Raw genomic sequence first — 16,997 nt, 5'->3', positions numbered from 1 at the left:
ATTCTTTTTGTATCTTGAAATTAGTAAATGTCCTGAGTGATGAAAAAGTGGTTAAAATCCATCCTGCATCTAATAGGAGAAGCTAATTCTAAGAGTCAGTACTACCCTGTGTCTCATTTAGCCAATGTGACATTGGCTCCTGAAACCAAGATAAGGAACTATACATCATGCCATGTTCAGAGCAGCACTGGATTTGGATTCTGAGTGGCCCCATCGTTTATTTCAATTGGAAAACAAAGGAATTCCCAAGAGATTGCTGATGTCCTTTCTAGCTCTAAACTTCTCTGATGATGCCAATTTGATCAGTGCTGTCCCATCTACGCGCCGCACCTATCATCCTGCCTCTTGCTCATGGAAAACCAAAGTCAGTGAAATGTTCTTAAAATGTGCCTATGAAGACGCGTTGTCAGACAGCAAAAGTGTTTCTACAGCCATGCAGATTCATCAAGAGTGTGACGTACAGTAAAAAGTCTTCATTATTCTCATGATTTCCCACATTATGGACTGATGCCTACTAAACCAGCTTCTGTCTGAAGAGCCCAGAGCCAGAGCCCAATGGCTGCAGGCTGATAAGTTGGAAAGGGAGAGGAGTAGTGCCTGAGTTATCATAGCTGATAGTTACTGAATATTTACTTGATACCTGACCCTTGCCATTTGCTCTGTATGCATCATCACATATAATCATCACAACGACTCTGAGGGTTGGATGTTATAATCCCCATTCTACACGTGAGAAAAACCGAGGCTCAGGAAAGTTGGCTACCACGTACTAGGAGCGGCAGGCTAGGATTTGCACCCATGTGTCCCTCTATCCATCCAAGCCATCACTCTTAACCACACTACCATACCACCCCTCTGCAGTTTCTGCATTTTTTCTGCCCGTGGAGTCATTCAAACCTCAAACATAAACGTTGCTTTAAAATAGCCACTGCTTTAGAACTCTCTCAGAGAATCACCCTGTTTATTGGGGGTGACTACCATTGACTCAGCATCTTCACAGTCTTTGAAAATGTTTCACTCAAGATCTAACTCAAAAAATAGGTCAGCAAGGAGAGTTTTGCTCAAATAGGGCACTCCTGTGTAGAACTCTTATTTAATTTTTTTCTAGGAGGATCAGCAGAAAACACGCTAGGGAAATCACCAAAGTACGTAGATGGATTTATTTATTCAGCAAATAGGTATTGAGAGACTACTAAATACAGGCTATGTTCTGTGGATTAAGGAGACCGTAGTGATCAAAGTAGGAATTCTGCTTGCATGGAACCTCCTTTCTGATGGAGAGCAGTGAATCTTTGCTCTGTGAGGTCAGGATAAACTAGTTCAGCTAGCCAGGCTCTAGAGCAGGCGTGACCACCAAAACAAAAATAGCTCCCAACTATGCTTTTAAGTTCATGGAAACTAAGCTATTACTTACAAATCACAAAAGGTATTTTGAAATGAGTATATCCTAGGGGCGCCTGGCTAGCTCAGTCAAAAGAGTATGCAACCCTTGATCTCGGGGTCATGAGTTCAAGCCCCATGTTGGATGTAGAGATTATTTGAATAAAACTTTTAAAAAAGAAAGAAAGGGTCACCTGGGTGGTTCAGTCAGTTAAACGTCCAACTTCCGCTCAGGTCATGATCTCAAAGTTCATGAGTTTGAGCCCCACGTCACGCTCTGTGCTGACAGCCTGGAGCCTGCTTCAGATTCTGTGTCTCCCTCTCTCTCTGCCCCTCCCCTGCTCGTGCTCTGTCTTTTCCTCTCTCTCAAAAATAAATAATAAATATTAAAAAAAATTGTTTTAAAGAAATAAATGAATTTATTCTATTCCCTAAAAACCCTTATTCTTGCATGCTACTCTGGCCTTCTGCATTTTTTTCAAAAAATGATGAATGTCATAGAGTAGGCCATTGAAAACCAAACTGAAGGCACTATCTTAAAAGTTTTCAGAACTGCAGTTCACCAACTCCAGAAAATATATAGAGCTTTTAAAAGTCCCGGGAAGACAAAAAAAATTTGCTCAAGAGGATGTAGGAGCCTCCATCTGAGACTAGACCAACTGTCCAAAATAGACTTTATCAGTGTTAAAAGGCAAAGACCAAAATAAAACATAATAACCATCCCCCATCATTTTTCAGTAATGATGTACTATTTGCAAAGGGATTTTCCACAAATGATCACTTAGTCCTCCCAACCACTTTGTAAGGTAGGTACTATCATCCCCGCTTTAAGCGTGAGAAAGCAAGGATTGAAGACATTATACAATTGGTTAAGTTAATGATGGGTTAAATTCTTAACAAATGCCAGAGCCGGGTCTTGGACTTCTGATTCTATAACTGATGGTTTCTCCACAGTTGCCTTCCTGATTTACAGTTGTGTGTTACCAAGCCCCAAAACACCCCAAATCAAGTTTCCCATGGAAGTAATAGTCTGAAAGTGTTCAAGAGTGGATTACAGACAGTAGGAGATGTCAAAGAAAAATGGGAACCCTGGATGTCAGTCCTTAACCTTCAGTTGTTAATCCAAAGGCAAATCGCTACAGGATTTGGTACCATTGTCGGCCCCTGGCCTCTGGAGCCAATGGCCAGTTGGCTTTTATAACTCTCTTCTGCCTCCCTTGCACAGAATTAGTAGATACCATATAATGACTGCACTCAAGCCCTCTATAGCTCTTTCTTGAGATTATCTGTTTAACCCTGGTGCGAAAATTCCTGATCTCTTGGGTCTAAATATGATTAAAATGTGAACTCCTCTATGGCAGTGATTGTGGCTTACTCTTTTTTATCATCTCATCACTCTACACAGCATGGATAGGAATTCATCAGAAGGGAGTTGCACTGAAATGTGGGTTTGATGGTTTGGTGACTTCAGACACTCACATGTGTCCCTGCCATTACATTTAGGTTGGAGAGACAATTGGCATTAGTGAAGAGATTATGGGCCTGACCATCTTGGCTGCTGGAACCTCCATCCCTGATCTTATCACCAGTGTCATAGTGGCCCGGAAGGGGCTTGGGGACATGGCTGTGTCCAGCTCTGTTGGAAGCAACATTTTTGACATCACTGTAGGGTGAGTAGAGATAGTTTTATGAAGGTGCACACACCAGCTCTATTGCTGTCTTTGTTCTCTGAGAGGCTGTGGAGATAAAACCGGGATCTTTGAGCCCAAAACTCACCAATACCAGTAGAAAGTAATGGGAGTACCATTCAAGTTCACTAACTCCATTTTCAATTTTCAGAGACCTTAATGAAGAATAAGTTATCCCTAGATAGGCAGAAACACACGCCAGGTACAAAGTGGATGTTGTAAGGAATACTTTAAGAATTTTGCTTATATAACGGCGTTGGCTACAAGTTATGAATATTCAGCATTCAGGTATGATGGAGACAGTTTTACTACATTTTTTCCCATATCCTAATTCTAATTAAAGTCCCCACCAGGCTCGGATGAGATTTGGATTATAAAACAGATTGGAACAAGCAAAAATACCCCATCTCCTTCTTTGGAAAATGCTGGCAGGTTTGGCGTTATCATTTATGTATGCTGCTGATAAAGATATTCTAAGTTTTTTGAAAGTCAGAAGATGAGATCTGTTCTTACGGTTAAGCAAATGGTAGTTCCCAATATGAATAATCTCTAACGCGGATCAGATTGGGGTGGGATGCTCTTATCTCTGTCATGTCATGTAACTTGTCAGAAGTAAAAGTAGTCTGATGCATAACCCTGAATGAGAGAGAACCCCTGAGAAGGTAAGACGTTGGGGTGTTTTCCTTCTGTTCCCAGAACTGGGCTCTTGACACTTGAATTTAGAAACTCACTAAAATGGATCTGCTGTTTCCTTGAACGTCTTGAATATCGTTCCCTCTTGTATCTTTGCATTACCCGTGTTTTTCACTCAGTGTCTACTTTGTGCACTGTAAGTACATTTTTATCCACTTAAGCCAGACAATGATCCTGTGACATATGCATGATGATCCCCCATTTTTCAGGCCAGGCAGCTGAAAAGCACAGAGTTCCCAAAGCTGGTAAGTGAGACAGCTGGGATTTGGACAATGTGTCTCTCAGCCCCAACACTGTCTGCATTAAACCCTGCCCTGAGCTCCCCCTGTCTTAACCACCTTTGAATTCCAAAGGTGCCCTCTGCTGCCATTATTTCCTTCCTTTGCAGGCCCCTCTCACATGAGATTCGTCCCTGCTTGTCTGCCTGGAAAACTCCAACTTATCCTACCAATGTCAACTCAAATCTCAGCTTTCCTCATTCCCTTGGGCCTGACCAGGGGGCTCCTGCTCCTGTGTACTCTCTGAACATCGTACTCTTGTCGTGGTCACGTTTATCAGTCTGCCCACTAGACTGTGAACTGCTCAAGAGCAACAGCTCCCCAGAGCCTAATACGATGCCTAATGCACGATGGTGCCTTGACAGACGTTTGCAGACTGAATGAATGAATGTGTGACGAATAAAGGTGTATGTTTTAAAGGAAGGGCGTCTCTAGTAGAAAGTGTTTCTTAGTTCCACTGCTTACACATTTAGACTAGTTTTCTTGGTCAGTCTCTTCTAAGAAGGAAGATAAGATGTGCTATAGTACAAAGGGAGAAAATCTTACAAGTAGGGAAAACTTATAGGACGTTTTTGTCATGTTTTTGAAAAATAAGTAGTCTAGGGAATTGCAAGATGTTTTTTGTTCACTGTTCTTAAATTGGATATATAGTAACAGGTTAGATGAAGGTTGCAAGATACCCCCTAACCCTACTACCCAGAAGCGACATTTAATTTTTGTATGTTCTCTTCCAAATATTTCACAAAGTTTTCCAAGTCAGTATTCAGTTTTGTCCTTTTGGAGGGCTTTTGCTTTTCTATTTCAAAGCCGTTTATGCCTGGCACAAAGTAGGCATCTATTATTCAATTAGTAAATCAGCTATTTTTCTAGGTTCTTTTATAACCCTCATAAATAACATTTTATCACTTCACAATATTTCATCTTGTTGGTTTTCAGTTTAGCCATTATTTTTTTGTTTTTTCCAATTTTCTGCTATGATGGGTGTTTCCATGAAGACCTTTATGTGGAAAATATCTTTTAGCTATTTTTATTAGGATAAACTCCTTCAAGAAATATTAATGAATTAAAGATTATGAGCATTTTAATGGCTGTTGATGTATATTTTTAAAAAAGTCCTTTCTCAAGACTTTATACCAATTTATGAACTTGTTAGCAATGTATTGAATATAAAAGGTATTTCATAGTCTTATTGGCATTTTCTCTATGCTTATAATATTAATATACACTCATGGTAAAGGACTGAGTAAATACATATAGAGCATAAATAAAAATCAATGATCATTCACCACCCTGCTTTAGTTCATATATAGTTTACATTGCTGAAAATGCATTGCCATTTTTATGTGCATCCTTCATTTTAAGCGTAGAATCATGAGTATTTGCCTACATCATTATAAGCGTATGATTTTTAATGGCTACATAACATTAACTTGGCTTAATAGTTCGCTACTTAACTAGTTTCTTGTTATTGGAGATTAAATTTTTCACTCCTCAAAACAACACTGAAATGATCATTTTTCTGCATGAAGTTATATCCGCCTTTCAAATATTTCTTATGCTTGATCCCTGGCGATAGAATCTATAGGTCAAAAGGCATGAACAAAATGTAATTTTTTACTACAAAGGACTTCTACCTATTTGTAGTGCCATCAAGCACAACTTCACGGGAACTGGGTTTGTATGTGTGCATGTCTCGCTTAATAAGAATACGATGGCTTTGGTCTTTTTCTTCCTAAGAGAATGCAGGGGTGGAAGAAACGCTCCCCAGGACAAATTCCTAGTGGGGGTTTTCATTTTTGAGCACTCCACCCAACACACACACACACACTCCCACTTTTCCCGACTTTCCATCACTGACGGGAGGATGCCAGGGCTGCCCCCTCCTGCCGAAAGCTGGAACTGCACCATGTTCCCTGAGCTGGCCTGTGGAGCCCCTCCCCTTCTGACATCTCCGTAAAGTGAGCACCTCCAAACCAGGGTGTAGTGGGCAAACCACCTGTACTGACTACTGTGGGGAGGCTGTATCGATCACTTGACCTTGGCCCAGGTTAACATATGTACCCAGATGGGGGCCTGCGTGCGCCAGGCCCTGGGTATTCAAAGTTACACAACTCGTGGGCTCTGCCTTCACATGCTCTCTCCAACTGAGGAGACCAGATGTGTAAACTCACTACCCCTTTCATCTCATTATTTCTCTCAAGATATCTTCTTTTCTTTTGGAGAACGTTGTGTTTCACCTCTTCTTCCATATCCCTGAGGTCAGGCCAAAACTGAATCTCCCTTAGCCAAAGGCTAAGGCTCTGCAGCAGCCTCACCCAGCTGGGTGGCTGGGTCCTTGTTTCCCCAGCCAACGTTCCATCATTAGGCTCAATGGATAAAACTGCGTCTCATTCGGCCACCTGGAGAGGCCCAGGCAACATGAGTCCCATGTTTTCAGCCATTTTTCTCTTGCTCAGAGTCCTAACTCACTCTCAGGGATGCACCTGGCCATTAGCTTTTCTGATGTCTTCCAGAGTTGCCACTCTGGATAGAAAACAAAAGATGTTACCAGATTGTTAAAAGTCAAATGCAAAGGGAGAAAACAGCTTATTAAAAATCACATCACAAATGTAAGAAACCGTCTTCCTCAAATATTTCAGGAAGACCACTTCTTAGTGAAACGGTTGTCCCATCTTTTCCAGAATAAACCTCAGACAGCTATATTGTATCATGTATCATTTTTCACTTGCGTTAGATCAGTTGAGTCAGTGCTATTCTCTGTCTCCATTCCTAAAAATAATGTTGCCATTTTCACCACTGATGTCTATGCCTTTTCTCCATTTGTATTTTCCTTCTCCTGCCCTGTACAGATCTTCCAGTCCACCTTTTCGGGGGCTGAGAGCAATTTGAATCTAACTAGGAAAGAAACACCCAGTTATTTCAGATCACATCCAGAAATCACCCGCAGTGGTCACAGCTCCGAGCTTACTCAGCTATAGAACAAATTCCCTCTTCTCCCTAATTCAGTAAGGAAGTAGATACAGGTTTCTGAAGTTCACGTGACTTCCTTATGTGATTTCCTGGGCCAACCGCACACAAGGCATAGTGAACCCAAAAAGACACCTTTTTCAGATTATGGATTCCAGGAAGCTGATGCTGTGTCCTGTGCCTTCTTCAGCGTGTCTGACTGCTACCCCCGTCTTTCCTCACAGGCTTCCACTGCCCTGGCTCCTATATACCATCATTCACAGGTTCCAACCAGTGGCTGTCAGCAGCAATGGCCTCTTCTGTGCCATTGTCCTCCTCTTCATCATGCTGCTCTTCGTCATCCTCTCCATTGCCCTCTGCAAATGGCGGATGAACAAAGTGCTGGGCTTCATCATGTTCGGCCTCTACTTTGTGTTCCTGGTGGTCAGCGTCCTCCTAGAAGACAGAATTCTTGTGTGCCCTGTTTCCATCTAGTAGGAAAAGCCATATCCTGAACCAACAGCGTGGATGGCCCCTCCCTGCCCTGGGTTCTAGGCTCCTTGACCTCTCCAGAAGAGGCAGCTGGCACACAGCCGTGGGCCTTTCAGAGCGTCCCTCCCTAGCGGATTTGAGGATGGATGGATTTACGCTGGGCCCACTCATTTCACGAGCTGCTGCCAACCTTGCCTACTGAAACAGCTCCACGCAAGAACCGTCCATTTTGGGGCTTCTCTCCGATTCACCACTGACAGGTACTCCTCGCTGGTCGGAGGTACATTCATTGTAATGATGCAAACAATGACAGAGGCTCTCTCTATATACACATACAAAATATACAAATTATAAATAGATGCACATGAACATACCCCCGCCTGCTCCTGTATTATACCTCTCCTTTCATACCTATAGAGTCATACATACCTGTATACAAACACAAAGAAATAAAAATTTTATATATATATATATATAAATTTTATATATATATATATATATATAAAATCATCACATATATATATATATATAAATACAAATGCATCTTTTCAGGGATAGCTCTAGTATATTTATAACACCTATTTGAAGAGGGACATCAACCTTCAGTCTGAGCTTTACCTCTTAAGTACAAGAGGTAAACTAATAGAATCATTGCTGTGACCTTCAGCCTACCTTGGACTTATTGGGATCCTGCCGGGCAACGTGGATGTTTTAGAGGAATATGTTGCAGGAAGGAGGGCTTGGTGGAGAGGGTCTGTAGGGACCCTGAGCTGAGACTTCCAAAACATTCCCACCAGCCAAACAGTGAAGACTATTTGCCCACCCCTGCTGGACACGCTGACCAAAACCCATGGGGCCACTTGGGACAGACAGAGGTAAAACCCAGACTGGGTGGATATTGCTTTGGAGGCAGGGGAGAGGTTACCAGGGTTGGGGTTTTTTGGATTTGTTTATATATATTGCCCCAGCATGCAAGTAGAAAATGTAACTGCAAACCAAATTAGTGCTCTCCTAGGACAACGAGACTATATAAACTGAACCTATATTGTTCTAATGCATGTCCCATTATCATCAAAAGGGAGGGGGCAGATTTAACTGTGATTGTCATTTAGGTGTATTTTGATGCTAAGGGCTCATACATCATCAAAATGCCCGCCAAGAGAGCCTGGGACAGGTGATAAGAAATATCATCCAGTAGAGGGGCTCAATGGAACTTGCCACCTAATGGGAATATAAGGGCATGGTTCTTTAAAGCATCTTCCAGTGCGGTTCACAAAGGGCTTCAGTGTCTAAAGAAATTATTATTCCTGCAATAGAAATAAACAATCTAATCTATAGTGCTTGGGTTGAGGCAGCTTAGAGATGTTTGGAAAGGCATCTGTGCACCCCGTGCGCTGAGGAAGGTTTCTGAGGCCTATGTTTAGCGGTGCCAGGATGAGGGGGTGGGCAGAGCCCAGGCAAAACCTGCGTTTCTCCCTCCATCGAGACCCTACGTGGGACTCTTGCTGGCTTAGAGAGTCCACCGAAGACGTCTTCACGCTGGCCTCAAGCCAGTCACCCCAAGGTTTTGATCTCCTGATTTTGCCAGCATTCACGCGACATTTTCATTTCGTTCACTCCATGCCCCCAAATTCTGTTTGATACCTTGTATGATTTCTCAGCTCTGTGTCAATAGAAAATAAAACCGTCAGGGGGAAGAAAAGGCAAACTGAAATCGATGAGAAAATATAGATTTTCATGTCTCCAAGTCATGCTTTCCTTATAATCAGTTGAAAAAGGAAGTAGAGGATGGCCCATTATTCTGTACCCACCTTCCATCTCAGCTGGGACACACTACACACGACATGTGTTCTTGTCTCCGGTTTACCGTGTCCCTGATACCTGCTATGATCCTGTCGTGAGCACATACCTCCTAACACAGGGAGACAGGATGCAGAACTCACAACCAAATAGAGAGGAAGGGAGACCTGACAGCCCCAGATCAGGCTCAGTATTCCTTCCACAGAACCCCAGCTCACTCCACAGAGCGTGGCAGTAACAGGCAGTGTCCCTCATTGCTCTTCGCCCCCAAGCGAAAAGCACTTCTGAGTGGAGGCTCACGTGGGAAGAACAAGAAATCAAGATGGCTGCCACACAGGAGGCGAGACTTCGAGTCTCTCCAACTTTGCCAAGTCAGGTGTTCAGTTGTGTCAGAAAAACCTGCGTCTCCTTCATCAAGGGCAGGATGTTGTATTGAGGCAAGAATTTGTGCTATTTCCTTAGGGTGAAAGAGAATGGGTGAGTGAACTTCTTGTTCAAAACTGTGGTTGGTTTCCCTGTGCATTAGTTGAAGGGGAGCAAACTGGGTCCTTGCGTGAGTTACGTTTTATTGGCTGGTCTGTTATTCAAAAGAAGGTTTGAGTAGGGGACTGTAACTCAACTGCACATAAACTATGTGAAACCAAAAAGGACAAGGGAGACCCACCACGGCCCTGTTCTTGGCCGGCACTTACTAATGTCCCCTGCCCCCTCACTCCCTCCCATTCATTCCCAGCTCACAGTGAAGACCCATCCAGGCAGCCACAGAGCATTTTACTTGTATGGGGCTCCATTCCAGAGGAGGTGTTGTAGTCATTGATGAGAAGTTGCACTTGAAAAGACCATGCTTCCCAGCCCATTCCCACCCCTGTGGCATGCACTGAGCACAATGTACAACAAGCAGTGTTCCCTGGCTGGCTGGTGTGCAGGCACCCTTCCCCTGCCACTGCCTGACCCAAGCATGTGTCTGTGGGGTGATGTGTTGGGCCAGGGCAAATCCAGAGAGCAGTGTATAGAATGCAGCAGTGAGTCTTTAAAAACAATCAAACCACTAACGTAATTATGAGAAAGAACTTTCCTGAGCAGGTCACCTCCAACACTTCCCCTGCATGTCTGTGCATATACTTCTATAAATACGTCTTTACGCCACATCTATACGTACACAGTCACGTCGTCATTTACATCATCAGCCTCTGACCCAGTCACCTTCAGGATTCAAAAGCAGGGCACATCAAGTTTGTCATAGTGAAGGAAAAGGAAAGTCACACACACCAACACCCAAAGGGAACATTTCTTCCTGATCTTGTAAGACTTGTTCTGTGCACGTGTACATGCGAACCTACACATACGCTCCCTTCCCATATATTTTCCCACCTCAAGAGTATACAGTTATATACAGCCTATGGAAATGGCCAGCCATACATACCCCTCATGCTGATGTAGAGGCAAAGAATACACAACAGAAAAACTTAGACCCTAGATTTTCTTTACTTTCTTGTAGCAAGGTATATAAAGTAATATCAAAAATTCCAAAGCCAACTTCTTACTTCTCAATCCAAAATATGCAAGCTGGGGGACCTGGGGGGCTCAGTCAAGTTAAGCATCTGACTCTTGATTTCCGCTCAGGACATGATCTCATGGTTTTGGGGATCAAGCCCCGTGTTGTGCTCAGCACTGACAGCCCAGAGCCTGCTTGGGATTCTCTCTCCCTCTCTCTCTAACCCTCCCTCGCTCACACACATGCACTCGCACGCACGCTGCCTCAAAAATAAACATTTAAAAACAAATAAACAAACTGTACGAAAATGGTTCCATTTAGCCACAGCAAACCAAGCAGGTATTGTTTGCTGTCACCTCCCCTGTCGCTGTTGGCAGCACCTACACAGGAGAGCAACCTGGCTCAAACTGAGAATGCCCAGATAGAACCTTCTAAAGTGCATCTGGAAATGCCCGTGCTAAATCCAGCTGCCCTCTGATCGTGACTAACTCCTGAAGAATTGAAGCTGGAGATTAGATGGTGTTTATGCAGTGCTCCAGGACCTAAGCTAAGCCCAGCGGTGACAGATCGGGAAGACACAGTCCATGTGCACAGTCTAAGGGGTAGGGCTGTTTATCAATTTAGCAGATGCAGCAGCCTATGCTAGAGCCTTGCCCAGAAGATTATAAAAAGAGGCAGGGACTGATTCATATTCAGGGAAAATGCTTTGTAAGGCTTCTAACAGGTGTCACCTGACAGGGGCCATTATAATTTATTTTCTAGGAAAGACATGAATCAGGTGGTTTGGAGGCCTTTCAGCAAAACACAGCTGCCTCACTGATGAGACATTTGATAATATTAATGTACATCCATTCCTGGGCAGGGAGAGGGTTGGCAAACTCTCCACCAAAGCTCACAGCTCTTTCACTCCTCTGTAGCAGGGAGATGGGAGATGAGCTGTAAGGGAAGCCCCCCTCCCACACCACCTTAACCGAGAGCTGGCCAAGGAAATGACAACAGATAGAGAGCTGCTGGCCAGAGAGGCAGTTGGAGAGATGGGACTTGCGTTAAATGCTCAGCTGAAATTCCTGGGTTGGAACACACAACGAGTCTGATGACCCATCTGAATGCAAGCATTTCAGGAAACTTTGGGATGCTTTCTTCCCTACACCTACCAACACACACACATGTGCGCACACATGCACGCACAAGATTATGAGGATGCACCTGGGCAGGTTGCTACTCCAGTAATTCAGTGGCCATATTATAAGTGGCAGCTCTATTCCAGAAGAAATAAAGGGTAACTGTCCTCAGGGTGATTTCTGGGGGAAATCAGCTATCTCCCGAAGGCTTGATACAGAAGCTAATGCTCCTTCTCGCTAAGCCAGATCTAACGTAACCACCTGGCTTAGTATTTTTAAAAGACACGTCCTCAATTCCTGAACCTCCCTCAGCGATATTGTCTTTAATTAGTAAGAAAGAGCCTGCCATTAAAAGAGAATCAGTGCGAAAATGAAGCATAAGGAAAAGGAAGAGAGGAAAAATTAATTTACTACGATTCCCAAGAGAAGAGTGTCACATTGATATATGTCCCCATGTAATTTAAAATAATTACAGGGGTGCCTGGGTGGCTCAGTCGGTTAAGCATCCAACTTTGGCTCAGGTCATGATCCCACATTTGTGAGTTCGAATCCCATATCGGACTCTGTGCTAATGGCACACAGCCTGCCTGGGATTCTCTGTCTCCCTCTGTCTCTGCCTCTACCCCACTTGCTCTCTCTCTCAAAATAAGTAAAATAAACTTTAAATAAAAATAAAATCATAAATTTCAGGCTTTTTCCAGCCAATTACAAGAATCTGCATAGAGTCCCAGATAAAAAATATTTTCTCAAGAAGGTGTTGGTAATGTGCCCCTGCTCCACTGTCTATTTAAGCTTAGCTCCTTGCCTCTATCTCTTTGGGTCTCTTTTTTAATTTCACAGCTCCATATTCTTTGAACTATGTAGCAAACAAGAAAAGCAATAAAACACCCTCACCACCAGCTAAACTCTATTACTTATCATTACAACACCAAAGTGTTTGTTGCAACAGGGAGTTTTGAAACTGCATAGGCTGTGATCACAAGCAGAATTTAGGCATCTGTACAAATCAAAGGTGCACTCATATCTGGTATGGAAGTAAGACATCTTTCCACCCAGACACCGCCCTCCAAACACTGTCTGTGCTGCCATTTTACATGCCTTCCTCACCCAGAGGGCATCAGCCTTGCTCAGAATCACCTGAACTCCACAGTGGTCTTTCATCTGACGAGTGAAAGTTTTCTCTAGAAAAAAAAAGAAAGAAAAGAAAGACCTAGAAACAACAAGTGAACCCTCAAGTCAGCCAGGCTTTTAGAGACAAAAATGAGCCTACAATTAGAGACAACGATGTTCAAATTAGTGTACAAAGGAGACTGTGCGGAACCACCAAATTAAGCCAAAGAACTTTCACGAAATGATTGGTTGACAGACTGGAAAACCTTAAAGAATTTTTTTAAAACACATAAATACCTAAGTCTGAAAGAGTTCCGTGGAATACACATTGAGTTTGCCAAAGATTTAATTCTGTTAAGAGAGTTTGTCCAACCTATCACCCTAGCTAAAAGGACAGTTCTTTCATAGGAGAGGGGTCCTAGCATCAAAGTTTCTGGTGGAAACAGGTTTCATCAACTGTTAACATTAACAACCAGCAGGTTAAGTCATCAACTGGTTAGGCTAGGGTTAACCTATGTCTTTTCTCTGGGGCAGAAAGGAACTGCATCTGGGCATTCTTCACTGTGTACCCCTGACATAGTTGGGAGTCTCCACTATGTGACCCTTTATCTGTTTTCATCGAAAGTATTTTTAGAGTTTTATGTCAGAGTCCTAATTTCCTAAACCTCTTACACTTCTTCCCTATGAAGCCTTTGTAAATGCTTTATTTTGCTCCTAAATTATAGAACCTATGACTAATCATGACACAAGTAGGTCTGAACAGGGCTGAATTACAGTCTCAAACCTAATGCTTCACTCCCTTTTTGTGGACCCTCTGTTACTCTTACTTTGAGAAAGTCATATTTCATTGCTAATTCACATTGATCTCGTGTTCTCTATCACTTCTGTATCTTTTCTCCAAGACATTTAGATGAAGCCAGTGCATTTCTCAGCCTGCCCCAATGCATTTGAATAGCCATCATTCCTACTGCGACCCGCTCTCCACTTGGCCTGGTTGAGTCTATGTCTGTTCCTAACACAACTTCCGGTTTTCAAGTCCAGGTTCGACGCAGCACTCCCTCCCCTTACCACCAAGCTCCCCAGTTTGCTTGCACTTGGCGCAACTCTAAGGACCGTTTTCTCCATCTCCTCATAAATGTGAATATCCAAAAATGCTGGACCCCTGCCCCCAAACAGTTTGTGTTGTGTAATTGATGACTTCTTGGTGGGTGGGGGGAATCCCTCCTGATTGCTACTAAAATGTGAACAGAATTCACAGCCATAAGAGAGCAGAGTCACAGAAATACCTTAAGAGCACCAGTAGGCCTTGATACCACAGGCACTAGCAGGCATTTGTCCAGTGTCCAGAAAAGCGTGAACACTGGGTGCGGCATTATCATGAGGCCTGGTGAGGTCACTCGTGAGCCTCACCTTTAAAGTCATAATTCCACACTCACAAAGAACTCAGGGTGGGGGGAGACACCACTGGAGATCATTCAGAATCTCTACCTGCATCGATTTACCAAAAGGAATTCACTTTTTCACTCAAATAGGAAACAGGAGAAATGGTTGGACCTCCTCTGATCACCCCGTACTGCAGTGCATTTCCTTCCTTGTGTGTGAGGTTGGATCAGAATTGTGTGGCTGTTGGTTGGGTCCCGGCCCAGGAAAAGGGCTACAGTTCACCAAAAGATGGGCAGTTGCCTCTGCATTCTCACTTACAGGGTTGGGTTGCATTTTCCTTTATAATGGATCCGTAAGTATCTAAGGCCTTGGGACTGACAGTTCTCTAAAACACTCAACACACTAACCGAAAGGGAATACTAATTTTTAAAATCATGTCACATGCACATACACAGGAATGAGTTAAGCCTGAATCCCTGAATTGAATAATTTTAAGGATAAAATGACATGCATGAATTAAGGATAGATAATTCCTTGCCATTTAATTAAACGAATCTCCAACTCTTCTCATCAGGATAAAACTGAAGGACGATGGATGCCTTTTGGGTTTTTAATTTTTTAATATTGCACTTTATAGTACTTCATAAGAGACAACTGTCTTAATTAAAGCCATAAAATACCAATAATACATATATTCAGGGCTTCTGAATATGGTCAATCAATAAGCAGTCATGAGTCATTCCTGTTTTGTATCGTTTGTTGTAAATTGGAGTTTATCTGTTCTATTTTTTATTGCATACAATTATTGCTCTAGACAATCCTAATCTGATAAATTTTAGGTGTGCACTTTAACGAAACTTTGCAAACAAAAGAGATTATTCATTTCACAACAGCATTCTTCATCTTGGAAGTAGCTTGTTACAGTTTCTTTAAATAGCAAGTGCTGAGACTATATTGAAAGTGTTTCTCTTTTTAAATTATAGATTTATTATTTTTCAGGAATCCATTTGTTATGTAAAGCAAGGTTCACCCACATGAAGAGTGAAATGGATAATTAGCAAATATATACCTGGGAAATTTAAAGTTTGTTTGAGTTTTTGTATAAATATAGGATGGACCTAAGAAGTTCCCTTATAAAAATGGCTAATATAGATACACAACTTGTCAATAATTTATTATGCCTAAGTTATCAACCTTCCTTGGGAGGACATATAAAATAACAGACTTCATCATGCATTCCCATTCCTCTAAAATACACAAGTTTTGAGCCGTATGGTAGACCATTTACTTATGTACCCAAAAGTCCCCACAACTAAAAACTAATATCTCACTTCATCACAACTTTCCATGTAATTTGAGTGAAAGCTAAAAGAATGACTTAAAAAGCACTCAGTGGCCAAGAAATACTCACCCTGAGTAACCTAAGTTGTCAATATAGAGTAAATGTGTCTATTGAATTGAACTACCCCATCAAGTTAATGCTTAAATGACCATCTGCCCTAAGATCAAGTACCTAGCCCTGGAGCCAATGATCTTCTTGTCAGGAACTGTTTTGTGGTCGCAGGAGTTTCTTCAAAGGGCAGATACTCCAACCAGAAGAGAGAGGCTCTGTTGACAGATAGCCTTGTTGAACCCTGCACACAAAGTCCATATTTGTACCCTGCGTCTAGCCCAGGTTTCTCGGGTTTGAAAAAACTCCAGAAGCAAGAGCCTCTGTCTCCTAGCAATCTGCAGTCTCAAAGAACCAGAAGAAATTAAGAGTAGCAAAAGCTACCTTTCTGGATTGGTGAAGTTGCTGCCTGCACTGAAGGAAAGATCAATTATACTTTTGTTCTTTGCACAGTGGTAAAACAGAGGAAACGTGGTCGATGCTGACCCCAACATCTTCCCTAGAACACATAAACTGTTTTTTGGACAGGTTACATTAAAAGTACCGGAATGCCATTTTTGTAAAGGATCTTTTTAGGGATAGATGTCATCTCCTGCTTCCTTTGTTTGCCTCCGTTTTAAAGAAGCGTTTTATCCCCTGTCTTTACCCCAACAAGAAACCCACTGTTGTACTTCCAAATTATTTTCGGCACTTTCTGTGTGTTTTGTTTATTAAGCGCAATTTTCGCTGGATGACGAGATATATGGAGATTTTGCGTCAGTGTATTCTCTGTGGATATGTCTGTACATAGACGGAAAGCTATATTTATTTGTACATAGGCTGTTTGGAGCAATGTGTTTCTGTCACATGAACTTCACTTGATAAAGGGTGTTTCTTCTCTGTGTTCATGTTACACTTCCCACATCTTCGTGCTTCTACTACTGGTAATCAACTCCTAGGGTATCACTTTATGTAAGTAAGTCTCCTCGGTGTGGAAAAATAATAGTAATAAAATTATTGACTCAAGCAAAAGTGTCGTTTTTGGAATAATCCTTACGTTCGGCTAATCAGGACCCTAGGGTCTCAAGAAACAGATACGTAGCCATAGAAGTTTCACTGCAGGGGTTCAAAGGAACAAAAGGCAAGCGGAACCTACCGTTCATTATAACTACCACTTACTGAAAGCTTACAGGTGTCATTTGAGCTTTCACATATCTGACCGAACCTTGTACACTGAAAAGA

General features: G+C 42.5%; 1 protein-coding gene across 7 annotated transcripts in view; it reads left to right on the top strand.

Annotated features, from left to right (window-relative positions):
- Positions 1-16,787, top strand: part of SLC24A2 (solute carrier family 24 member 2) — a 251,515-nt gene extending 234,728 nt beyond the window's left edge. For 3 of the 7 annotated variants that reach the window (XM_045043949.1, XM_045043951.1, XM_045043950.1), the window contains exons 10-11: positions 2,884-3,050; positions 4,150-4,930. In XM_045043949.1, coding sequence (XP_044899884.1) covers positions 2,884-3,050; positions 4,150-4,423 — 441 coding nt within the window. In that variant the 3' untranslated portion in view covers positions 4,424-4,930. Of the gene's footprint in view, positions 1-2,883; positions 3,051-4,149; positions 4,931-7,230 lie in introns of those variants that run through there. The other 4 variants (XM_023242348.2, XM_023242350.2, XM_045043952.1 and 1 more) reach the window with 3 other exon arrangements.
- Positions 16,788-16,997: the final 210 nt, after the last annotated feature.

This window comes from Felis catus, chromosome D4, assembly GCF_018350175.1.
Source record: "Felis catus isolate Fca126 chromosome D4, F.catus_Fca126_mat1.0, whole genome shotgun sequence".
NCBI classification, from domain to species: Eukaryota; Metazoa; Chordata; class Mammalia; order Carnivora; family Felidae; genus Felis; species Felis catus.
Note: the sequence above shows the minus strand (reverse complement) of the source record. Positions and strands in the feature narration are given on the sequence as shown.